This window comes from Diceros bicornis, chromosome 26, assembly GCF_020826845.1.
Source record: "Diceros bicornis minor isolate mBicDic1 chromosome 26, mDicBic1.mat.cur, whole genome shotgun sequence".
Classification (NCBI taxonomy): domain Eukaryota; kingdom Metazoa; phylum Chordata; class Mammalia; order Perissodactyla; family Rhinocerotidae; genus Diceros; species Diceros bicornis.
In genome coordinates, this window is record NC_080765.1 from 20690224 (window position 1) to 20714949 (window position 24726).

Sequence of the window (24726 nt, forward strand, 5' to 3'; positions counted from 1 at the left end):
GTTGTTATTATCAGAAGAAGGCATGCGTATGTTGGACAGATGACACAAAACAATAGATGTCCATTTTAACAAGCTTCTAGCCCCTTCCAAGGGCAGAGGGAGCTAATAGCCCCTCTTTAGACCCTATCATACTGTTGTCATTAGCCCACTGGTGGGTTCTACCCCGATTCTGTCTTATCTTCAACTCCCTTTACCATTCACCATAGCTAACCCATGTCCTGTATCATCGTTCAGTTGTCTTTCTGGGACAATTCCAATTTCAAATATTCTGTCCTAGAGCAACCATAAACAAAATTAACATTTAGTAGATCACATGTTGGATTGATCTTTGCTTTGGAAAATATGGTCAAGGTATGTAGCATCCCAGGAAAGTGGCACAAGAGAAACTGACTCGGAGTCAATACCCTTCACCACCAACAGCTGAGGAATGTCTGAAAAGGGGCTGGGATGCTACCCACTGGGGTTTACTTAACAACTGGTAAGTTTGTTCTTCCCTCTGCCTAAGGCAAAGAAAAACCTAAACATCTAGAAACTGGAAGCTTTGGCAGCAACTCAATTAATTAATTATATAAGCGAGAACTTATGAAACAATGATGGGTACACAGATGGCAGGAGCTGGCTCTGACTGCCTCTACAGAGAGGCAGCTAAGACAAAACCACGATCAGCCTGGACAAGCAGACTGCCTCACAGAGGTCTCTGGGTACGTGGGCTGGCGCACCACGTGAGGGCGAGAGCAACAGAGGATGGTGGCAGCCCTCAGGGCACTCACCAAGTACTAGCAAGAAAAGTTCTTAGCGGGAACTTCCAGCTGAGACAAAGGGGTGGGAATCCCTAGGGAACTGAGTGGAGCGAGGGGAGTTTTCAGGTAAAAACACCCCTCTTTATTTCTGTTTTCTCCAAGAGCCATAATCATAAGTAGGGAGGGGTTTGAGGGGACTGTGTGTGGAGGGAGATGCCAAGGAACTTTAACCAGAAAAAGGCCCCATCTTCTCAGCAGCAGTTCCAAAGTTCAACTGGGAAAAAGCAACTGTAGCAAGAATTCCATTATAGCTCACTGAGGGCTCAGGAATAATTTAGCAACACTGTATAACATCTGACTGTACAACATTGTGTAACATCTGACTGTACAATACTGTATAACGTTTGACTGTTCAATGAGGTTCCTAAAACAAGAAAAAAGCCAAAGAAAGTTAAGTAGAAGCTAAGATCAGTTTAGAACCAAGAAGAGGAAAAGGTATGGAGCCCCATCTTAAAATGTACTTTCCTCATTTTTCTTTTATATATTTAGATTAGGTATATAAAATTCATTTTTCTCATATATTAAATTCATGTCAGGTACACCAGCTCTTGATCAAAGCTGGAGGCATCCTATTGGATTGTAGTTCTGAAAAGGCATTTCTATAGGGTTAACCAAAGTAACATGGTTCAAGCATTCATTAAATACATATTTTTAGAATACCTACTTCATAACAGGTTCTGCGCTGGTGCTGAGGACAGAACAGTGAACAAGGCAGACCTGCCCTGTCTTGCAGCTTTCTAGCGACCTGTTTTGGTAGAGGGTTCATACAGGCCTGCCTAGGTTCCCTTTTTTTCCTCCAAGTAGTCAGATTTTTTCAGATTGAAATAACACATGTACTTGGCAGTAGATATTTGTCAAGTTTGTGGCCGTCCAGCATCTTTTGAATACTCTTCCTATATTCGGAGATTTTCTCGAAAGATACAATTCCTGCCTCCCTAAGGCAGAAGCTAGAACTCAATTTCTCAGCCTTTCTCAAAGCCAGGACACAGGCAATGACGTAGGTGTCACCAGTTGGTGCCCACATAATCCTCTGATTCAGAAGAGATGCCAGCTTCATGAAGAATCCATTTTCAAGAGGTGGGGAGGGTGGAAGAATCTGGCTTTCCAGGGCAACACTCACGAAGTTTCTGGCATCCAGCATCCAGCAATCTGAACTGTGGTGGTGTCTCACTGCAGCTGGCCCACAGAATGGTTTGTTTCTGGCGGTACAGATCATACGCCTCTCTAGCCACACCAGGGACACTGTGAGCTACCTAAGATTTTCAATTGCTTATCTTTTTTTTTTTTTTTGCAGGGAAAGATTCACCCTGAGCTAACATCTGTCGCCAATCTTCCTCTTTTTTTTCCCCCTCCCCAAAGCCCCAGTGCATGTTTGTATATCCTAGTTGTAAGTCATTCTAGTTCTTCTGTGTGAGCTGCTACCACAGCATGGCAACTGACAGACAGGTGGTGTGGTTCCACACCTGGGAAGCGAACCCAGGCCACAGAAGCAGTGAGCACTGAACTTTTAACCACTAGGCCATCAGGGCTGGCTCTTGCTTATCTTTTTAAAACTACTTAGAATGAGTTCTGTTCTTTGCAAAGAACTGTGGCTAATACATATACTGAGCTACTGTTAGGTGCCAGACTCTAAGCTGGCATATTCCTATGTTACTTTACTTAAACTTCATAAACATCATTTAAGGTACGAATTATTATACATTTTACAGATGAAAAAACTGAGATTTGAAAGGACACTTAATTCATTCCACAAATATTTAAGGCCTACTGTGTGCCAGCCACTGGGAATAGAGTATTGAAAAAAATAGTTCCCTGCAACCGGAAAAAGAAAGGCATATTGTGTTTTAAATGTCCCCTTACCAAAATAAGAGGCACAGCATAGCAGCTGTCTGGAGAGAAGGCCCTCATGCCAGTAGGCCCCATTTTAAATATAGAAAACCCCTAAAAATAGCCACCCATGTTACAGACTCAACAGGTGATTGGCCCAAAAAGAGGGGAGGGGAACCTAGGCCTCAGGGAAGGAGACTGAAAGGACAGTCTGCTGTTCCCAGCTTCTCTCACAGCAATGGCTCTCCCTCTGAGGTCCTTGAGTCGGGGCTTGGCCAGTGCAGCCAAGGGAGACCACGGAGGGGCAGGAGGTGAGTGGGGCCGGGGCCTGACCCTGTGGCTTCTTGACTTGCCCACCTGTCCCCCCAACCCGCCCTCCAGGGTCCTGGCAACACCCCCACTAGCCAACTCCCCCCGCCCCCCCCAGCTTCTCTCACCCCTGCCTTTCCCGCTGCAGCCAGCACCTGGCGCCTCCTGACCTTCATGCTGGCGCTCCCGAGCGTGGCCCTCTGCACCCTCAACTCCTGGCTCCACTCGGGCCACCGCCAGCGCCCCGAGTTCATCGCCTACCACCACCTCCGTATCCGCACCAAGGTACAAGGCCCCAGCACTGGGACGGGAGCGAGAGGGCGGCCAAGGGGGTGCAGGGGGACCCCGAGGCCCAGACGGTGCTGACAACTCGCTCTCCCCCCCCTCTCTCCACAGCCCTTCTCCTGGGGAGACGGCAACCACACCCTCTTCCACAATCCCAGAGTCAACCCTCTGCCTACGGGCTACGAACGGCCCTGAAGCCTGGGCGGATGCCCCCAGGTGCAATAAAGGTGTGGAAGCTGTGTGTGTCGGCAGGCTCTATGGGGACCACCGGGCAGGTGGGAGCCGGGAGGACCGGGGCGGGGGGGGGGGGACGTAGGAGGAACGGGGGAGCAGGGGGAGCAGCGCGCTCCTGCTGAGCGCATGCGCACAGTGCAGCTGGCGCTCCACGTGCTCTTCTAAGGCCCTGACTTGGGAGGTGCTAGAGGGAACATCCCTGATGAACAGGTGGGAGATTGCTGCTCCTTCTCTCTCACCTATTAATAATAAGGGCTCTAGACTGTAAATGGCTTTCACATACACAGTAACTCTGGGAGCAAGATATACTTTTTGTTCCCCTTTTCCAGAGGGGGAATTTGAGATTCTCAGAGATTAAATGACTTAAATTTAGGCAGCTCATCAGAGGCCCTGTGGGAACACAGAACTGCAGACCCTGAAGTACCACTTTTTGCCTGACACACATTGACAGCACCTGGGAATTCCAGCTATCTGGAGACAACCATGATTTCAAATATAGGATCTACTGCCCTATGTGTGAGGTTTCCTGACCTAATTCTGGATTTGGAATAATTCAGGCATTCTCTATGACCACCTTTAATGGGTCTTCTGTATTAGTTTGGGAAATCAGATGCTCCTGTCTGGAAGCCTGGCTCTCCTAGCTTCCCGGGACTCCATTCAAGGGGAACATTGGTTCAAACGAAGCCCTGAACATTTCCTTCACCTTCTAGGACAGTCTGCTCACTTGCCATTACCAAGGAGCCTGCAGCCCATGCTGAAACTCACACGCAACACACACACACACACACACACACACACACACACACACACAGAGCCTCCTTTGGCCTCCTCCCCTGACACGACTCACCGCACCATTAAGAAAAAATGATCACAGGCCCCAGTCACCTGAGAAAGTGAGAGAACATTTCCTATACCCACAAGCAGGTTCCCCCAGCTTTTCTTAGAACAGCACTCAGGTCCCTGAATTAGAGCTCTTTCATACGAGGAAAATGTGTGTAAACATCATTTTCATTTAATGTGACAATTCTTATACATATGAAAATTCATGCTGGCATCATGCCTGCTTCTGTAAATGTGGGTCATCATTGAAGACATCTGGCAGCTATGTAAAAATGTAAAAATCTTTCAATGCCTTGGGAAGGTGGCTTAGCACTTGGTAAGTTGCTCAGGCCAGTCCAGATCTATGCAGAAGTTATTCCCATGGAAGTAGATTTGTAGTCTGAGGCAAGACTGCCCATGGGGGCGGAGATAAACAGGAAAATGGATTATTACGACAAAGGCAAATCTGTGGCCTCATAGCCGAAATCCTCCCCACTGAATGTGGCAGTGTCTTCGGGCTTGTTATGCAGCATCTCTTTGTACTGACGTTTGAAGAAACCAAGCTATGAGGGGAAGTAAATTGGAAAAGCTGGGTAAGAGGGCAGGGAACAAAGTTGGGAGTAGGAAGAAGCTGAGAGAGAAGAAGGGAACTAAGCTGACTTGTATTTGTGCGCCAGAATGCTTATGTGAACAACAGCTGTTGTGTACTGAGACTCTACTGTGTGCCGAGCACAGTGGTTCTACACACAATCTATAGCAGAAAAGCATAGATTCTGTAGTCAGGCAGGCCTGTGTACGTACCCTGGCCTCATTTCTGTCTCACTTCAGCTACTCTGTGATGTAGGCATTATTATCATTTCAAAAATTAGGGAACAGTTTCAGAGAGGTTGAGCAACTTGCCTGACATTAAACAGTGAGTAAGACAGAGCCAAAGTGTGCACCCATGCCTGCCTGACTCCACTGACTGAGTTCTTCCCACTGTACTATCCTGTCTGTGGGAGGGCTTGGGTCGGATGCTGGTGGTGTCAAGAGTGGGATGAAAACACTCACCTTGTACAGTGTAGCTGTGATGAGAGCCAGAAGCAGCAGTCCTCCCACAGAGCTGCCCACAATGAGGGGGATAGGATCATAGACCTCATACTCTTCTAGCACCATCTCCATCTGATTTGGGGATCAGAAAGTATCAGGCCTCTTGCTGTCCCAAACTCTTCCTGGTTTCCCCAGTTATTAACTCCCTACCCTCCTTCATCAGGCCCTGGGTGAGATACAGAAACACTCATAGGCTTAGGGACAACTGTCCTGCCCAGGGACCTTCATCCTTCCTCCCTCCAGGCTTGCGAGCCTCCCACCCAGAATCACAGATTTAGCAGCAGGAGCCCTCTTACCAACCTGACCACTGCCTACCACACAGTCACTACCTGGGCTCTCAAAAATGCCTCCTGTCCTGGAAGCTGGGAATACACAGATCTGTCGAATGTGATTTCAGCCACACTCATGACCAACACCTTCTTCTGCAATGTCTGCAAAAGAGAGGGAGAGAGCTGGAGAACTAGCTCTGAGGAAGGCTCAGAGTTTGAGAAATGTCCTGACTTGAGGATGGGCACAGACGTATCAAGCGCCACCTGAATCCGGGGGAGGGACTCTGCTGTTGGGCCCACACACCTGTTTGACCCAGCCGAAGCTGAGGTTGCCTTTCAGGATGAAGTCAAGTTCCTCCTGGATGCTGAAGGAGGGGATGTCACAGCGGAACCTCAGGCAGTCAGCAATGGAGCAGTTCTAGGGACAGGAGAGGAATGAAGTTGAGCAGGGTCTTAACTTAGGGAGGAACCACAAGAGAAAATAAAGTCTGTCAGATTTGGGGTGAGGAATAGATGGACAATTACAGGCCGTATATATAGCTCTGAAACCTGGCAATACTTTTCCCTGTATCCCCCAGTGCACAGCTGGTCCTGCAGTGGGAGTCCAGGGCCTTTCTCACCAGCATGGAACTCCTTGGAATTTGGGTCTGGAAGTCAGAAAGCTGGGGAGGTTCCCTCTCTGACACACAGGGGAGACTCTAGTGAGAGAGAGAAATAGCAACCAAGTGATCAAAATTTCACTGGTAAGAGGCTGTGAGGCACTGTGGGATCAGACCCTGGAGATTGAGGAAAGGCAGGCACCTGTGAAGGGGCCACCACAGCCACTTCCCACACAGCCACACCATTCAGCAGGATGGGAACCCAGAAATTAATGCTGATGGCCAGATCTCGCTGACTCAGGTTATTCACCTGCAGAAAATTGAGACAGAACATTACTGTGGTCTGTGGAGCATCCCAAATCCCACTTCTTTCCTGGCACTAGCCCTTGGTTCCTCTCCATGTTTCTCCACCAGCTTCCAATGTTTGCAGCCCCATGGGAGGGCAGACATGGCTATTCCCTGGCCTCTTACACGATATCGATGCTCAGCTTCTCTCCTGCTCTTCTCATCAGAAGTTGAAAAGTTGAAGTACTTGGTGGATTCTTCCTGCCTGGAGAGAGAAGGCTTGTTGGTGAAAAACAGCCCTGGGATCATCCTCAGTTGTGCCCCAGCCTGCTGCCGAGTGCTCTGTTGGGCCCAGGAGATGACCCAGGGAAATAGTGATGGTCCCCATATGCCTCTGCAGCCTCAGCTTCAGCTCCTCTGCCCCCATGTCCTTCGCCCCGGTCACACAGAACTGGTAGATCGTCCCTTGATACCTCAGCTCTTTCATATCACCATGACTTTGCTCAAGCTTTTTCTTCTGCTTGGAATGTTTTTACCCACTCCCCTTCCGGAAATTTTCACTTAAAGGCTCACCTTAAACATCACCTCTTCTAACATTTAAACATTTCCCATGGGAAAAAGGTGTTCACATTGCTTTGTCTAGTATTACCTGGCCTCAGGTAATGCTTGCAGAAGCTGCTGCCAGAACAAATAAGCCTAAGAGGACTCCAGGGGATGATGGCTGGATCACTCAGGAAAAAATGGAGAGCAAGCCCCTCCATGATGGAAATGAAGAAAGTGGATGTGGCTATCCTGGGGTAGTTAAATAAATGTGAGGGAATATAGTGCATGAACACAAGCCCATGGAGAGGACATAAATATTCCAGGCTGAAGGTGGCTTTCCACCCATCCACCCATCTATCCATCCATCTATCCATCCATCCATCCATCCATCCATCCATCTATCCATGGCCTCCTTCAACAAACATTTACCATGTGCCAGGCTGTGTGCTTGGTCCGGAGAGTCAACAGTTAATGAGCCATAACCCCTGCCTTCGCAGAGCTTAACATCTAAGGTCTCAGTGGAATCAGGCAAACAAGCAGAGGGACCTGCAGGTTTCACCAGCAACTAGCGTACAGAAGCCAGGCCAGCCATACGGAAACTCCATGGGCCCCCCAGTTTCCCACCAGATGTGACGGTCAGCTTGATGATTAAGAACATGAGGCCAGACCGCCTGGGTTCACATCTCAGTTCCACCACTTCCTACCTGAGTAACTTGAGGCAAGCTGCGTAACCTCTCTGGAGCCCTGTAGTTTTTTTTCTCTTTAAAATGGGGATGCTAATAATAGTGCGTACCTATAATAGAGTTGTGATGAGGTCTGCAGCAGTGCCATAAATGTTAATATTTTTTTTTCCCTTAGTATGCTAGCCTTCCCCCTGCCTCCCCACCCCAACCCTTTCTCTCTCTGCTTCAGTTTTCTCACCTTAAAACCTTCCAGTTCTAAACCTCTTTTCATATTTGAGTAAATCACTCAGCTTCCCCTGCCCTTGCAGAGGCGTGTAGTATATGACCGTGGGCACAAGCTCTAGAGCCAGACCACCTGGGTTTGATTCCTGATTCTGCCACTTACCAGCCGAATGACAGGGCAAGTTATTTAACCTCTTGATTTCTTTGTTAGTGAAAAGGGGATAACAGTAACTATATTATAGAGTTATTAGAGGATTAAATGCATGTAAATACATGTAAAGTACTTAAAACAATGCCTGCCACATCATAAGTATATATAACTGTAAGCTCTTATTATAAGTTTCAGTATTTCCCAAGGATAGAAGGGGAAATTCACACATGGAGTTTGGAAGGGGATCATTGCTTGATCCTCCCCTCCCTAGTTCCTCTAAAAATTTGTACAGTAGCAGCAGCAGCAGCAAACTCTGTCCCATGGCAATATGATAAGCTTCTGACCAACTCTTTAAACCTCTAGAGTTTAGCCAGGTGCGTGGGGCTCCTTGCTCTGCCTCCAGCCTAGCCCACCCCTGCTCCTCCCCCCACCTTCAGAACCCAGAACAGCAGCCCTACACTTGCCTTTCCTGTGGCCTGCCTCGGCCTTGGGCTCTTAGTGACCTTCCCGACAGTTTCTCACATCTCTGCTCTCCTCTGAGTTTTGTGAAAACCTGACCTTTTCTTTCCTCTGTGTAGTGACAGACCATATCCTGTGGGGCACATGCTCCCCGCTTCAGAGTACTCAGAGAAGCCTCGGTCTCAGTCTGGTAGCTTTGCTTCAGCACATTTGTGTTTAGCACAAAGGAAAGGACTGGCTTCCTGTTAAATGAGCTTGCATCTTGGAGGGAGAATGGGAAGTACATGGTGGTGGCAAGGTGTGTGTGTCTCATCAGCAGGCCAGTTCATCAGAGAAGCAAGAATTTCGGTATATGGTATTATGGTATAAATAGATGGCTGGTCACAAGTATTCTCATGTAAGGAATCAGAGGGGCTGGCTTAGATACCCAACCACAAAAGAGCAAGCTGGGCCGCCGGAGGAGATACTAGGCTTAGAAGAAGGTCAGAGGTCCAAGGGGAGGGCTGGGGATTAAGCACCTGCTGATCACTGTGTAGACGGCGTATTTCACCGGGAGCTCCAGCTGGAAGGTAGTCTTGCTGCTTGTAGGCTTATTATTCTCACTGGAGAAAGAGAGAGAGAGCGGAGCCCAGTTGGAAAGGAATCCAGGAGAGGAGTCTCTGGCTGGGGCATGTGACCAGAGGGTGTGGGATGCATCATACCTCGCCTGGGCTCACCTGCTTGCATTGGCCATCAGAAGCAACTTGTCTCCCAGGTTGGCCTTGTAGGAGACATCAAATGTGACAATGAAGGTGCCCTGAGAGAACAAGAAGAAGCAATGGGGATAGGGAAGGTCATAGGGGAGTGAGGGGAGGAAATGGGTCAGGACAAGGGAGAAGAGTGACAAGGATTTGGGGGGAAGTACTGACCTTAGAGCCCTCACGGAAGATAGGGTGGTTGATGCTACAGCTGCAGTTCCTCAGGCCCTTGTTCTCAGTAGGCACTGCCTCACATGCCAGGCGCAGTGGGCGCTGATGGAGTCTCTTCCAAAGGAGGAGAATGAATTTTAAAAAGTTACCCGCATGCATATATGGGCTTGATATCTAACAGTGGTGGCACTTCAGAGCAGTAAAGAAAAAACATATTTTTCATTAAATGGTCCTGGGGAAATTGGCCCATACCACAAAAAAACAAGAAAAACATTGGATTCTCTACCTTACTCCATACATTAAAATAAATTCCAACTGGATTAAAGACTTAAATGCGAAAAGGCAAAATTATATAGCTTTTAGAAGCTAATATAGCAGAATATTTTCATAACCTTGGGGTAGGGAAGTATTTCTTAAACAAGATCCACACACAAAACCACTAAATACAAAGGAAAAGATTAGTAAAAATAAACCACAATCAAATTAAGACATTCTGTTTATTAAAAGACACTAAAAGAGACTGAAAAGACAAACAGCAGGATTGGGAAAGATATTTGAACATGTATAACTGGAAAAGGACTAGTAACAAGAACATGTAAAGAACTCTTACAACTCAATAAGAAAAAGATGGACAACTCAATAGAAGAATAAGAAAAAAACTTGGATAGGCACTTCCTAAAGAATAAATTCAAAGGACCAGGAAATATATGAAACGTTGCTCAGCCTCATCAGAGAAATGCAAGTTAAAACTGCAAGGAAATATCATTACTCACCCACCAGATTGACAAAAATTAAAAAGTCTGACAATGCCAAGTGTAAGAGTGGATGGAAAGCCATAGGAACTCTCAGACACTGCTGATGGAAGTGTAAATAAGTGAAAATGGTTTGGCTTTACTTATTAAAATTGAAGATACACATACCCAATGATCTAATAATTCCACATGTGGTATATACCTTCCAAATATTATGCATAGGTGCACCAGGATACATGCTCAAGAATGGTCATGGCCAAAATCAGGAAACAACTCAAATGACCATCAACTGTGGAATGGGTAAATAAATTGTGGTATAGTCACACAAAGAGATTCCATATAGCAATGAGAATATTCTAAAGCCACAAGCAACAACACGGATGAATTTCACAAACATAATATTGAAGAAAAGAAGAAAGACACAAAAGAACATACAACATGTTTCCATTCATATAAAGCTCAACTCTTGGCAAAACAGAACAGTATTATCTAGGAATACACTTCTGGATGGTAAAACTATAAAGAAATACAAGAAATTGATTATCACAAAGTCAGAATAGTGATTACTTTTGGGTGAGGTTATGATGAGGAAAGGCACATAGTGACAGGGCTTCTGGGGATGCTAGCAGTGTTTTTTCTTGACCTGGAGGCTACTTGTATAGACATTTGCTTAATATTATTCATTAAACTATACATAAAGCATAAAAGTGCTTTATGCACTTTTCTCTGTATGTGTGTGTTTTTTATATTTCATCATAGAAGAATTAAAAGAAACCTACTATAACCCAGGCCAGGGGAGAGGACCCAGCCAACTAGAGCCCAAAGGAGCTGTTTACCTGGGATCCTAATACTCGTCGATAGGACAGCCCTGCTGGGTAGTAGAAGTTGATCATGCTTCCATAGGAATCCTCGCCCTCATTCCACACAGTCACTGTCACATTGAGCTCCAGGGAGCTCCCCACCACCAGGGTCTGCAAGCTGAAGGAGGAAGGACAAGACTGGGAAAGAGACTCCATTGGAAATAGGTTGGAATTGGTTCAAGGGTGGGGGCAGGACTGTGGGAACACATAAGCTGTGGGCTGATAACATTCTAATCAAAATCATGTCTTTGTTAGAAGGAGAGCCAAAGGGCAACACAAGCACTTCTCATCCTACGAGGATGGGAGTCCCAAAAGCTTGAGTGTCTGGATATGAAAGGAGATAGAGCTCACCCTGAGAAGCTGAGGTTGATACTCAGATCCCCTTCACAGAGACGATCTTGCCCACAGTTCTTCTCAAAGGGGAGCTGCAGCAAAATAGTATATTCTCCTCCCATCCATGTCTTAATCCATCTCCAATCCCCCTCATTAGGAGCACTCATCAACATTGAGTATTACTGAGCACCCCCCTGCACCCAGCACTGTGCTAGACACTGGCAAATAGTGGGGACAGTGGGGGAAGGGCAGTTAGACTATAAGTGAAAGAGAAGACAAGATCCATGGCTTCAAGGAAGATAAAGTTTAGTTGAGGAGTTAAATCCAGCTCACACTGGAACAACTACTCAACAAACATTATTAAGTGTCAATAATGAGACAGGTTCTGGGTTGGGTGGGGGGTTAGGAAAGGTGGAAACTACAGGTGAATTAGACATGGTTCTTGTACCTCAGGAACCTACAGTTCCAAGAGAGCCACAGAAGTAGATGCAGATTGCTAGGATTCCAGTCATGTGATATTTGGATGGTATCCCTATGATATGATTAGGAGGCCAGAGAAGAAGTGACAGATGCTGAGTGTGGTTTTCAAAAGAGAGGGAGATAAGACTGGGGCTTTGGGGACCAGAGAAGATCTTTGAGGTGGAGAGAAGGAAATGTTTTCCAAATAAGAGATACAACGTGGACAAAGGCACAGAGGTAGGAATAAGAAAAGTTGGGAAGGATTTGCAGAATGAGAACCAAAGAGTTTATGTTGGGATAAAGTGGATAACCAGCTGGGGTGTGTGTAGGGGTCCAAGTTAGTCAGGGCCTTGGTAACTGGATGGTGGCATTCTGGACTTGATATGGTTGGTGGGCAATTGGGAGCCACTGTAGGTTCTTAAGCACATGGAGACACAGTGAAAGTCAGCACAACCCTGGAACTTCATTAGAAGACTTACAGAAGCAATGAAGAGGTCCTGTGAGCCCACAGCCAGCACAGGGCGAAGGTTCTGGAATGGGGGATTGGGCTCCCCCATCAGGGAGAAATTGAGGCGCAGAATAATGGGGCTCACCACGTCCTCCACACAGTCCTGAGAGAGAACGGGCTTTCAAGAACCCACTATCCTTCTCCTTACTTTCCACCCCTGAGGCTTCTCCTCCAAGGCATCCATTCCCCGCTGTCAGACAGCGCCCCATCCAAGCTGTGGAGCCCGGTTCTCTGGCCTCAACTTTCCTTTCTCTAGCCCCCATCTCCCCACCCTTCCCACCTCACTCAGCAGAGAGAAGGGATGCTAGAGGCTGGCCCTGGGCTCCTCCTCACTTTCCCTTTCCCAGAACCCAAAGTCCTCACTGGTAAAAGCAGTTTCATGGTTTTACAGTGATGCCCCAGCCCCAGGGTTTCTCTTCGAGTCAAAGTCCGGTTCTTGGTCTCATCAAAAATGGCACGAGAAATCAGACGGCCTGGGTCCAATGCCAGATCATACGTGACAGAGCTTTGGAGATCACCTGAAGTGGAAGGGGGAATGGAAGGCGGAAAGTCAAAGAGAATCTCAAATGTTGTTTTCATTTATTCATGCAATAAATATTTGCTGAGCACTTTCTACGTGCCATGAACTATAGGAGATGCTGAGGATACATGTGGAGAAGAAGATAGAGAAATACGGTGCCTGCCCTCGTGAGGCTCACAGCCTAGGAAAAGAGACAAGCGTGTAGGGCATAACGTCACAGCATGAGCAATGCAAGGGCGGGATCCTCAGACCTAGGGGACCGTGATGCCTTCCTGAACGGGCCTTCTGAGCTCTGCCCTGAAACATGAGCAGGAGTTGGCTGAAGAGTGGGGAGGAGAAAGTCCCAAACTGTGGGAACAATGGCTAAGACCAGAAGGGAGAGGGAGGCTGGAACATTTACAAAAAGTGTATGGAGTAAGTGGGAGTGGGATGAAGTGAGGCTGGAGTGGCAGGGAGGGGCCAAATCAGCAAGGCTGTTGTAGGGGAAGATTTGGTCTTTATAAATGAAAGAAGGGAGCAGTTGAGGGGTGTTAAGCAGGGAAGTGAGGAGCCTAGATTTGCATTTTAGGGCTGATCACTCTACTTCCTATGTGGAGAATGGGTGAGAGGGTGCAAGAAAAGATACCAGAACAACTCAAAGTGTAGCTAGGAAAGAGAAGCCATCTAAAGGGAGGCAGTGGCTGGGACCAGTGGAGAGAAGTGAGCAGACTCCAGATCTATCCTGGAGCCAGAACCTACAGGCCTGGGTGTGGGAAGAGGGGGAGAGAAGGGACCCAAGCTTCCAGTACCGGCAGCTGGTGGATGTGGAGGCGAGATTTTGGATTCCTGGCCCCGTTCTGTCCTGAGGATGGGCTGGAGGCCTCTAGGAGAATGAAGGACAGGGTCCACTGGGAGGAAACTTACCTAGCTGGTCCAGTGAGCTTTTGTGAATAGTGAGACAGACTGTGGCGTCTGCAGCTTCCAGGGTGGTGGGCACCTCTTCCCAGCACTGGTAGACAGCCTTCGCCACTTTTGAGGGCGTGAATCTCATGGCTACCCCCACGTTCAGCACTGGCAGGCTCCTGAGGGTGTATGCAGAGGCTGAGGACAGGACTCTGGCCTCTTGGAGGAGAACAAGGGAGGGGGCAGCTTGGTGAATCAGACACACAGCAGGCAAGGGTGGGATGGGGGGAGTTGTCACCTGAGCAGCAGCACGTGTCCCCGGGCCCCCACGGCCAAGTCCACCAGTCCATCCTGGGTGAGGTCCTGACCCCCACTCAGCGACTGCCCAAAATACTGAAGCCTGGGGGAGAGCTGGGAGCCTGTGATCCGCTGGCCGGAGAGGGAAAGAAGTGGAAGTCAAGGGGAGGTGATTGGAAAGATTTGAGAAGAGAGATCTGGAAAGGAGACTGTAACGAAAGCAGATCTGAATCGAGAAATTGAAAAGGAGAGATGATGGGGTATGAACGGAAAGCAAGCAGAGTGAGGACCTCAGGGACCCCGGACAGAGAGAGCCGAGCTCTTTTGGCCCACCTCAGCATGAGGGTGCACGTTAATGACTAAAGCATAACAATAGGAATAAAATAGATTCATTTATTCATCATGTGTATGTTCATTCATAAATATTTGATGAATGGAGTGCTTAGTGCTCCCATTGAGTTATCTTTACAAGAAGCCTGTGGAGCTGGTTTATCATTTAATGTTTCATGGAAGGAAACTAAGGCTCACAGAGGCTAAATCAGTCACTTGCCTAAGGCCACACAGCTAACATGGCTGGCCAAGCATTTGACCTGGGGCCTGTGGTCTCTTAACTATTATGCTGCCCACAAAAGATTGAAGTCTGTTTAGAGCCGAAGGAGAGAAGAGAGAGAGTTTGTGCTTAGCTGGGCCTGGTGAAATTCAGGGAAGTAAATCACTAAAAGAAGGAGGGGAATGGCTGCTGCCATGGCCAGTGATGGGAGGTGGCATCAGGTGAATCTAAGACATAGAAAAGGAGGTGAAACTAGAAGAGGCCAAAGACAGGGGGCCTCACCTGGCTGTGGGAGGGGCTGATGCCCGGTCCTGAGGTTCCATGAAATAGATAGACGGCACCCTGGTTCTCCTGCTCTCCTGGGGCCCCAATGGCCACATCTGTCAGCTTGTCCCCATTCGCATCCCCCAGCACCGTCAGGGCTGCCCCAAAGCGGCCCCAGGGGTGGCCCTGCTCCCCATAGAGAACAGCCTCACACTGCCACTTAGCCCTCTGCAGAACAAAACCAGTGTCAGGACGCAACTCAGGCAACCCCTTCACCCCACACCCAGGCCCCACCCAGCCCACTCTCATCAGCTACTCACGTCCTGGGGTAAAGAGCACACAGACACCTGGCCCCCCCGGGTTGGCTTGTAGTAATGGGGAGCCCCGATGAGGACCAGGTCGGAGCTGCCATCTCTGTCCACATCCACAGAGCACAGGGAGGCCCCGAAGTAGGAGCCGATCTGCAGGGCAGAGCCTGAAGTCATCCTGCCTGCCCCTGCCAGAGGAACCCCTTCTGGGCCAGGACCCGCCTCTACCCAGCCACCAGGACCTCCCCCCATGGGCCCCAAACCCCCTGCGTCTCCCCCCTCTCTGTCCCTGGAGACCCTGCCACCATCATGTTCCACTCAGCTTCCTCCACACCAACCTGGGTGCCTGTGATGTTAGCCTTCAGCATCCATTGCCTGGACACCTGGGTGAAGATGCCAACCATCCCGGTGTGCTGATGGCGGGGGGCCCCCAGGACCAGGCTCTGCACCCCCTTCCAAAGGGCCAGCTCGGTGGAGTAACCTGAGGGGGCCAGGCCTCAGCACAAAGGCTTTCCCTCTTGCCCCCTCCCCTGGGCTCCTGCCCCCCCAGGCAGCTCATCCCCCACCTGTCCCCCAACCACAGCCTTTTCTCACCCAGGTAAGAGTCTCTCATGTCCACATTCTTCTGAGACACGTAGATGAAGGTGGGGCTCATATTTGGGGGGTATAGGAAGGCACCTCCAGACCAGCCAAAGCTCCCCACAGCCCCCAGAACGGGCCCATCCTGGGAGGAAAGGATTCCAGGGCTGAGCAGGCCAGAGTGAGACGACAGCCTACTCCAGAGCCATGCCTGACGCCAACTCCATGATTTGGAATTCTCCTACTCCCTCTTCCCTAGCCCTCACCACAGCCTCTGAGTCCCTGACTCCCTATTTCCCTCAGTCCATCCCCACTGCCACTGTCCCAGTCAAGCCCATCGCCTCTCACCCACTGCCCCTTCTGCCTCCTAGCTTGCTCTCCTCTGCTCCACCTTCTACTGCCCAAGTTAGGTTTCCTCAAACCCAAATGTGCGGCACCACCCTGCTGGCAAACCAAGATGGCTCCCTGTCACCAAGTCCCTTAGGATGGCATCTAGGATCCTTCCCAACCAAATCTGTGGAGTTACCCTCGGTTCCAAAATGTGTCAAGCCTTTGGCCTGGACACTTCTCTTTCTTCTCTTTTTCTGGCACTCCTCACTGGAAGAGTCAACCTCAAAGGCAGGTGTCTCTGTGAGGTCCTTCCTCGGCTCCCTCAGGGAGCAATGGGTGTTTCATCGTTTGTATACTTTGTTTATTGCCTTTTTAAACTTTTGATTATGGACAATTTAGAATGTATACAAAAGCAGAAGGAAATGTATAATGAACCCATAATTACCCATGACCCAGCTTCAGTGATCAATTCATGACAAACCTTGTTTCATTTCTACTGCCCCCTTGCTCACCCCTCAAAATCCCTCTGGATATTTTGAACACACATCTACTTTCAGACAGGTCATGCCATGTTGTCATTTCTTTGGTCTGCATGGTCTGGTCCTTTCCCCCTCTCTGGCCCTCTCCTTCCACGCTGCCCCTCGCTCACTCTGCTCCAGCTATGCTGGCCCTTCTAGCTCTCTAACGCAGTAACCTTATTCCTGCCTCAGGGCCTTTGCACTTGCCTTTTCCTCTACCTGGAGCAGTCTCTCCCCAGATTTTTCCAGGACTGGCCCTTTCTTATCATTCAGCCTCCGTTGTTACTCCTCAGGCCTCCTCTGATCACCTCTCTTTCTCCCTCCCAACACTGAGCAGAATCTGAAAGTCTTTTGTTTGTTGTTTGTCATCTCTCCTACTAGATATGCGCTCCATGAGAGCAGGAACCTCAACTGTCCTGTTCTCTGCTGTGCTCCCAGCACCTACATACACTGCCTGTATGTCTCTCCCCCACTGGACAGTGAGCGTGAGGACAGGGTCTGCTTTCTTATTTACATCTGGGCCCCAGCTCCCAGCCCAGGGCTGGCCCAGGGTTGGTGCCTGAGATCTGTTGACCAAGCACATGCTCCACCCACCGCTGTGAGTACTGAACTGAAGCCTTCTTGTGACATCTCATGCTGGAAGGAACTACTTGTCGTCGACTGGGTTCCTGTGGGGAAACAGGTCACTTAGGCTTCCAGAGGCCATGAGACCACAGGACTCAGAACAGAGGGAGGAGAATGTGGTCTGGGACTTGGGTTCCGGGAACAATTTCGAGTGAGCTGTGAATAGGGATGGACACTCAGGACTGTGGAGGACAATGGGTCAGGGCCCTTTCAATTCCAAGACCCAAGCTTGTTCCCCATTTACCCTCGACTGCAAAGATCTTCTCCTGCAGCCGCTTCTGGATGCTGCTGAGTGCTGCAAAGTTGTCCACCTTGAACACGTGGTCCTCAGAGCGCTCTGAGCCAATGGTGTCCAGCTCCTGCCTGGCAGTGGGTTCCTGGAAAGCATCTCCCACCTGCGACAGAGAGGCAGCTGAGGAGGAGGAGCCTGCCAGCCTTTCTGCCTGGGTGAGGTGCAGGCTGAGTCTGGGGGAGACACGAGGAAGAGGACGCACCCCAATGGCATAACGGATGATGCCAGCTTTCTCTGCCTGAGGGATGACTTCGCTGTATTCCAGGGGGTCTTTGTATTTCTGCCCATCCGTGATGACAATGAGGATCTTCTTGGCACTTTCGCGGGCCCCATTCTTACTATTAAATAGTTCTTTCCTGTCAGGGAAGAAAGGGAGATGACTTTACTGAGATGGCATTGATTCTGGAAGGAAATCATTTGCTGCGCTAGAAGCTAATCTTGAGAGATTGGGGAGTCCTGGTGCCCTCAGACTCTGCCAGCATGTTAAGAAATCAATTCAGCCCTTTTTGAAAGTCATACTGACAATAATTAGTAAGACCAATAATAAAGGTACTCATATTTCTTGTTCCTATAATTCCATCCACTACGAAACCTCATTCCCAGGAGGCAGTATGGGTCAGGGTAGAAGCTTTGGAGTCAGACACCCTTGGGCAAGTTACTTTACCTCTCTGCACCTCTGCTTCTCTCCATGCAATATGAGAAGAACAATTGTGCCATAGCTGGTCTCCAAAGATGGCCCCCAACGAGCCACACCTGATTCTCTTCCCACGATGCCCCTGGCCTATGACTTGCTTTAATCAGTAGCATGCAATGGATGACACCATGGCAGTCATGGGCCTAAGAAGCCTAGGTAGCTTTCACACTTTTGGGAGCCCTGAGCCACCACGAGAGAAGTCAAGCTACCCTGCTGGAGGCACCCCATGGAGTGACCACTTGGAGAGAGAGGCCCACCCATCCCCGCTGAGCCCAGCCTTCCAGCCAGTCCTGCCAAGGCAGCAGCCATGTGAATGAAGCTCTCATGTTCCAGCCTCAGATGCCACCTAACCACAGCCACACTAGAGACACTATGCAAGGACAGTAGATGAACCATCCAACTGAGCCCCAGGATCTTGAAAAATAATAAGAGTTGTTGTTTAAGCCGCTAAACTTGGGAGTTGTTTGTTAGGCAACACTAGCTATCTGAGACAAACAGTGTCCGGTTATTCTGAGAATTAAATGAGGTCAAGTTTTTACAACACTGAATGGCCCACAAGTAAGCATTATATCTATGGCAGCTGTTACAAATGATTAAATCTAACTATGGGGGCCGGCCTGGTGGCATAATGGTTGTGTTCATGTGCTCCACTTCGGTGGCCCAGGGTTCACAGGTTCAGATCCTGGGCGCAGACCAACGCACTGCTTATCAGGCCATGCTGTGGCTGCATCCTCCATATAAAGTAGAGGAAGATGGGCACGGATGTTAGCCCAGGGCCAGTCTTCCTCAGCAAAAAGAGGAGGATTGGCAACAGATGTTAGCTCAGGGCTAATCTTCCTCACCAAAAAAAAGTAACTATATGCTCATGTAGTTCTACAAACTCAGAATAAACACACACACACGCCAAACAACACACACACACCAAGTATAATACTGGAAACAACCTAAATGTCCAACATTAGGGAAAGGGTTTAGCAAATCATGACCCAGCCCCTTGGTGGAAAAGCACACAACCATTTCAAAGGAAAACAACAAAAGCTGTAGAGAAACATGGAACAGGTTTATATAACCTGGATGGAAAAAAAGTTGCTGCCCTGATTATGACTATATAAAATAACGTCTGAACAAAGACAAAGATGGAAATGGCACTGTGCTTTGCAGGTGGGATTTATTTATTCATTTGTCTTTATCCCTTCTTGTTGCTAAAATACTGTGAGGTGGTTGGCTAAAGGGACTAGAGGTAATACTTCTTTTTTAAAAAACTTTCCTTAATGTTACTGCCATTTTGTCTTTTTTGTAATGAAACTTCTATAAAAAAAAGAAAATAGTCAGTGGCAGGGAGGGGCTGAGTCCAGCCCTGAGATGGGCTTGGCTCTGGGGAGCGGGGAGGCTGCTGTGCTGGGAGATGGGGAGCAGGATGGTCACACCATCACCCACCACTAGGAGGAGCCTCGGGGGCTAGGAAGGGACGCCACTCCAGTGTGACTTTCAACTGAAGGGAGAGACTTTCTTCCTGGTTGTCCAGTCCCACCAGTGTTCAAGGCAGAAAAGCTACACAAGAAGTAAAGAGGGTGCATTTTGTGGGAGCATCCTTGTTCAGCATTCCTCCAGCACCACCCCCAGCGAGGCACCCAGGGGTGTGCAGGTAGTCAAAGATCCCAGACATTCAGCCCAGCTCCTTCCCACAAGAACCACATCCTCTTCTGTTCTGGCCCCACCACCTAAGCCATTTTTTTCATGGACCACCTAGCACCCAATGCTGGGCAGGCACCTAGCAAGCACCCAGTTAACATTGAGGGCACCCATGGATGAGGAATGAGGGGAGGGAGGGAGGTGAGTGGGGAGAAAGGCACAAAGAAGACACTTGGTGACAATTCCTGAGTCCCCGCCAGGAGGTAAAGAGAGGCTGCACCATCCTGGATAAAACCCCAACCAATTATCCAGCACTTCCTGAGCAGAAGCACCTCACCTATGTTATCCCATTTAATCCTTCTAACCGCATTGTGAGTTTATCCTCATTTGAAAGACTGAGACTCGGAAAGAGTCAGTAACTCCCAGGGCTGCCCAGGTAGCAAGCAGGGAGCCAGGAGGGGAACCCAGACGTGTCTGAAGCAAAGCCCAGGCCCCTGCTGCCCCAGGTGGGCTCAGGGTCCAGCCAATCCAAGGCCAGGCAGAGGGGAAACGGGTGCAGAGGAGTCCCATCCTATGTCAGGGGGCACGCAGTGAGCAAGGGGCCCGGAAACACTCCCGGGAGGACTCTGCCTGCAGCCCCTGCGCTTCCCTTTTGAGTCCCTTTCCCCAGAGCCTCCCTCAGCCTCGCAGAGGGGCTGCAGACCAGCATGAGGAAGCCATGCGGCAGCGTATCCGCAGGCAGCAGGCGAGGGAGCTTACACCACTGTCAGGATGCCCGTGGCTGTGTACGTCAGGCCCATCAGTTGCTGGATGGGATCCACCAGGCTCAGAGGGCTCGAGCTGCTCTGGAATTTGGAGAAGGTGAAGTGGATGTCCTGGAGGTTTGAGTACTGCATCAGCGAGAACTGCGAAGGCCAAGAGGAGGGCCTAGGGCTCAGGACTTGCTTTATAATAAACTTTTAATTTGGGAATAATTTTGGATTTACAAACCATGTCCCATGTGTTTTTGAGGCCCTACAAATAATATACTGAAACCCAGAAAAAAATTTGGCCCCAAAAGAAAACTGGAAAATGGAAACCAAATAATGTTTCTTTCGTAATTTACAAAGAATAACCTTGCCAACTGCAATATTTGTTAAACTTAGACTTTTTTTAATTTTATAACACATGAAATCAATTTATAGGCTATATTTCCTTACGTAAGAATTTGTACATACATATCCACTAATTACTGGGAAATAAAATAATAAGATAAAGAAATCATGAGTTACATGGAAAACATAATTAAAAAATCAGCAATTATTTGGCCGAGTTATCTTCAGTCAAATTTCCCACAAAACAGCAGAAACATTGTATCTCCTGTGGCATGTGGGGACGAATTAAATACCATGGGGGAACCTCCAGGACCATACCTTGACCATGGACCCTAGCCTCATGTTGGCACAGATCCACTGAGCCAACCCCCTGGGATGCCAGGCCCCCTCCCAGGTTGACCTTCCCCAGAGGAACACCCGCCCCCACCGCACTCCCCAGGCCTCGGGGGCGCAGTCTTCACCAGGGTGTCGGTGCCCTCAAACTGGCCCATCATAGCTCTGACAAAATCCTTCATCTGCTTAAAGTCATTTGGGGTAATGCTGCCAGAGCCGTCGATCAGGAAGACGATGTCCATCTCTTGAACTGGACACTCTGCAGAGACGGAGGGAGGGGTCAGAGATGCACATGTGGGTCCCAGCCATCTCCTGGGGCCCAGAAACCCTTCCTGTTCCACACAGTCAGGGGGCCATTCTTGGCATAGGGATCAGTTCCCAAGGGGTTTCCAACACCATCCACAGAGGAGACCCAAATCTGTTGCCCCAGCCCCTTCTCCCCTCAGTGGGGTCCCTGTTGCTCCCCTCCTCCCACAAGGCCTGGAAAAGGGGAGGAAGAAGTAGAGGATAGGGGCTGGGTGGGCTCCTCATTCGTTTAGTCAGCAAATATTTATCGAATACACACTCTAGGGGTGCCGTAGAGCCCAGGGGAAGGCAATTTAGCAAAGTGGTTCAGAGTGTGCATTCTGGAGCCAGCGTGCCTGGGCTCAAATCCCAGCCCCACCACCTACTAGTGGTAAATGCAGGCAAGTTAACATAACTTCGCTGGGCTTCAGCTTTCCCCATCCGCATTAAATGCGGATAATAACAGTGCCTACTACATGAGATCGTTGCAAGAATAAAAAGAATTAATCTATACATAAAGTGCTTAGAGCCTGCCCTCGCATAAGGGATAGCTGTTATCACCATTCTCACCACATGCCAGACATTGTTCTAGGCCCAAGGACACACCTGCAAGACCCGCCCCTATCAGGATGGAGGCACGGATACCCAGCTGCAGGGAGTTGGCTGTCGATGGCTCCCAGCCGACTCTCTCCCCGCGCATTACCCCAGTCAAAAGGCAGCTGCCTTGCCCACGATTACACCTCCTGCTCCTGGGAGCAACTCGTATCCAGCCACACTCCAAGCTCCCCGTGGGTCGACTGAGGCCTCTGTTCTGATCGCTTTGCCATCCACCCTCTCCTCTGCCCAGTGCTGCTTCCCTCACACTCTCACAGGTACTGGTCCCGAGAACATTCCCAAAGGAGCCTCAGTCTGCTTCTGGGAAAATCTGATCTAAGACTATAGCTTAAAAAAAAAAAGATACCATCCCTGCCCTCGTGGAGTCCACACCGTAATGGAAAGACACACCATATGTACAAAACCAAATAAGACATTTCAGATTGTTCCCAGACTCTCGTGAGGGGTTGTGGCTTGTGTGCAGGACCCAGTTGGTGCCTCCACCAGCACCCCACATCCTGTGTTGCTCCCAGGGTGGTGGGAGATCAGGCCATCACAGCGCTGAGGTGTGAGGCTGAACTGTGGTAGCAGCTGCCTCCGGCCGCTGAAGCCGAAACGCGTTCTCCTCGCTCCCCGCTCCTCCCCCATCCCACCTACTCAACCAGCTGGCGCTTCACCGCTGCTGAGAAATGGAAGATCACTTCCCTCCCTGCTTGGTCGATGACTAGGAAATGCAGCCAGCCACACGCAGGCTGAGAAGCCCTCGAGTGCTCCCCTTCTTACCCGTTATCCCCACATAGCTAGGTAGCTGGAGTTCTCTGTCACCGCATCTTGCACTTGTGCCCACTTTGTTAGCTGTGTCACAAAACCACCCCCCACATCCTCTCTCAGGCCAGGCCTGTGGCAAGCTCCTCCATAATGTCACTTCTGTTTCTTGCTCCTTTTACTGTGGCTACTGGGCTTCCAACAGCAGGCGCCTGACTGTAGCTGAGCGCCATCTGAAAAAGGACCAAGCCAATGAGGCAAGGTTGGCTCAAGCTCTGGGCTCTGCCACCTCCTAAGAGTGGGAACTTGCCTCTCTGTGCCTCAGTTCTCTGAGGGAATCAATGGGGATCATCCTGCCCACCACCCAGGATCTTGTGAGGATGCAACATGGTGATGCACACCAGGAATCCAGCACTGCCTGGCACACGGTCCCTTCCACTTCTACGCAAACCTGCCACACCTGCCCAGGTCTACACCTGCCTCTGTCCCATTTTCATCAGGCATTCCACCCCACGAGCCCTGGAGACATCTAAGAGAAGACATTTACCTCCTAGTGTTCAAATGCCACAGTCCCTACCCTGGCCACAGACATCCCCATCTGGGCATGATACTCCGAGTCCTGGACATCCCTTCTCCACTCTCCCTGTCCCCTCTGTAGACCCTGCTCTCACAATTTGGTCTAGGGGTGTTTCTGCTGCTGCTTCGCCTTTGGCTAAAAGCCCACCACGCCTGGCATCGTGGCTTCTCAGGTCCAAATTATTGTTCTCAGTCAGCACCTTGAGCACCCAGCCCTCAGTTGGGGTCCATTTTCCCCTCTGATGCCACAGACAGGGCAGTTTATATCTTCCTCCTAGTCCAAGCGCATGGTCCTCAGCTATCACATATTATGTGTCAGGCAGGGGTCTAAACATTTTACATATATATTAAGTCTTTTAATCCTTGTAACGACCTCGATTATTAAGCCCCATTTTACCAATGAGGAAACTGAGGCCCAGAGAATGAAGCCACTTGCCCAAGGACACAGAAGACAAACTTAGGCAGACTGGCTCTCAGAGAGATGCTCCTGCTGTGTCCTCAGGCACCATTCTCAGTGGAAGACATCAGTGCTGGTAAAACTGTGCATCACACTTTCCACGGCCCTGTGTCTTCTCCCCTTAGAAGGGGAGGAGTTATTTTGGGCGTCCTGGCAGCTTAGCAGTGAACCATCCGAACTGCCTCCCTCTTGGATCCTTGGATCTATAATCCTCACCACACATTTTCACCAGCCAAGGCCCTTCCTCTGAAAGCCCAAGAAGCGTCCCTGCACCTGTTGGCAACTCTGAGACCCTCACACCTCCCGCAGCCAGCACACTGGGGCTTGCTTCTGCCCCATCAGAACTTTTATCCCGCAAACAGTTTAGGGCTCCTGCCATGAGCTGCCCTCCCTGCCGAGCCAGACCATGTTCCTAGCCCTTCTTGGGCTTGCTGAGGCCTCTGGGAAGGAACCATGGGCACAGGAGGCCAAGACCCAGGCCTGAAGCTCTGCCCACTCCTCAGTGCCAGCACGTGCTCCAGGCAGAATCGCTGTCTTTAAGGGACCTACCTGGCAGGGCAGCGGGGATTGTCCGGATGACCTGCAGGTGGGAGCCCAAAAGGAGGCAGGAGCCTTCTGCATGCATGTTCTCCCCACAGGCTCTGTGCATTGTCGGGCCGCAGGCCTGGAGGCAGAGGCCTGTGTGAGCAAGGGAGCCTCCAGAACACCCCTCCTCTTCTCCCCCAGCCCCAGCCACCT

The 24726-nt window shown here is 49.7% G+C and overlaps 2 protein-coding genes across 5 annotated transcripts in view; one reads left to right on the forward strand and one right to left on the reverse strand.

The window, feature by feature from the left end:
* Nucleotides 1–2803: 2803 nt before the first annotated feature.
* Nucleotides 2804–3456, forward strand: LOC131422945 (cytochrome c oxidase subunit 6A2, mitochondrial). The gene is made up of 3 exons (XM_058570565.1): nucleotides 2804–2938; nucleotides 3085–3221; nucleotides 3333–3456. The coding sequence occupies exons 1-3, from the start codon at nucleotides 2866–2868 to the stop codon at nucleotides 3414–3416; spliced, it is 294 nt and encodes a 97-aa protein (XP_058426548.1). The 5' UTR covers nucleotides 2804–2865; the 3' UTR covers nucleotides 3417–3456.
* An 842-nt stretch (nucleotides 3457–4298) lies between these two features.
* The window catches only part of LOC131422369 (integrin alpha-D-like), a 68049-nt gene continuing 47621 nt past the window's right edge, over nucleotides 4299–24726 (reverse strand). For 2 of the 4 annotated variants that reach the window (XM_058569534.1, XM_058569535.1), the window contains exons 5-30: nucleotides 24538–24652; nucleotides 21440–21570; nucleotides 20644–20789; nucleotides 17761–17914; nucleotides 17511–17661; nucleotides 17237–17310; nucleotides 15810–15939; nucleotides 15554–15696; nucleotides 15228–15368; nucleotides 14926–15135; nucleotides 14095–14225; nucleotides 13818–13975; nucleotides 12758–12912; nucleotides 12366–12497; nucleotides 11446–11519; nucleotides 11071–11212; nucleotides 9483–9596; nucleotides 9291–9370; nucleotides 9093–9176; nucleotides 6703–6781; nucleotides 6434–6541; nucleotides 6253–6330; nucleotides 5937–6050; nucleotides 5693–5794; nucleotides 5325–5435; nucleotides 4299–4837 (exon numbers count right to left, since the gene is read on the reverse strand). In XM_058569534.1, coding sequence (XP_058425517.1) covers nucleotides 4724–4837; nucleotides 5325–5435; nucleotides 5693–5794; nucleotides 5937–6050; nucleotides 6253–6330; nucleotides 6434–6541; nucleotides 6703–6781; nucleotides 9093–9176; nucleotides 9291–9370; nucleotides 9483–9596; nucleotides 11071–11212; nucleotides 11446–11519; nucleotides 12366–12497; nucleotides 12758–12912; nucleotides 13818–13975; nucleotides 14095–14225; nucleotides 14926–15135; nucleotides 15228–15368; nucleotides 15554–15696; nucleotides 15810–15939; nucleotides 17237–17310; nucleotides 17511–17661; nucleotides 17761–17914; nucleotides 20644–20789; nucleotides 21440–21570; nucleotides 24538–24652 — 3171 coding nt within the window. In that variant the 3' untranslated portion in view covers nucleotides 4299–4723. Of the gene's footprint in view, nucleotides 4838–5324; nucleotides 5436–5692; nucleotides 5795–5936; nucleotides 6051–6181; nucleotides 6331–6433; nucleotides 6542–6702; nucleotides 6782–9092; nucleotides 9177–9290; nucleotides 9371–9482; nucleotides 9597–11070; nucleotides 11213–11445; nucleotides 11520–12365; nucleotides 12498–12757; nucleotides 12913–13817; nucleotides 13976–14094; nucleotides 14226–14925; nucleotides 15136–15227; nucleotides 15369–15553; nucleotides 15697–15809; nucleotides 15940–17236; nucleotides 17311–17510; nucleotides 17662–17760; nucleotides 17915–20643; nucleotides 20790–21439; nucleotides 21571–24537; nucleotides 24653–24726 lie in introns of those variants that run through there. The other 2 variants (XM_058569539.1, XM_058569533.1) reach the window with 2 other exon arrangements.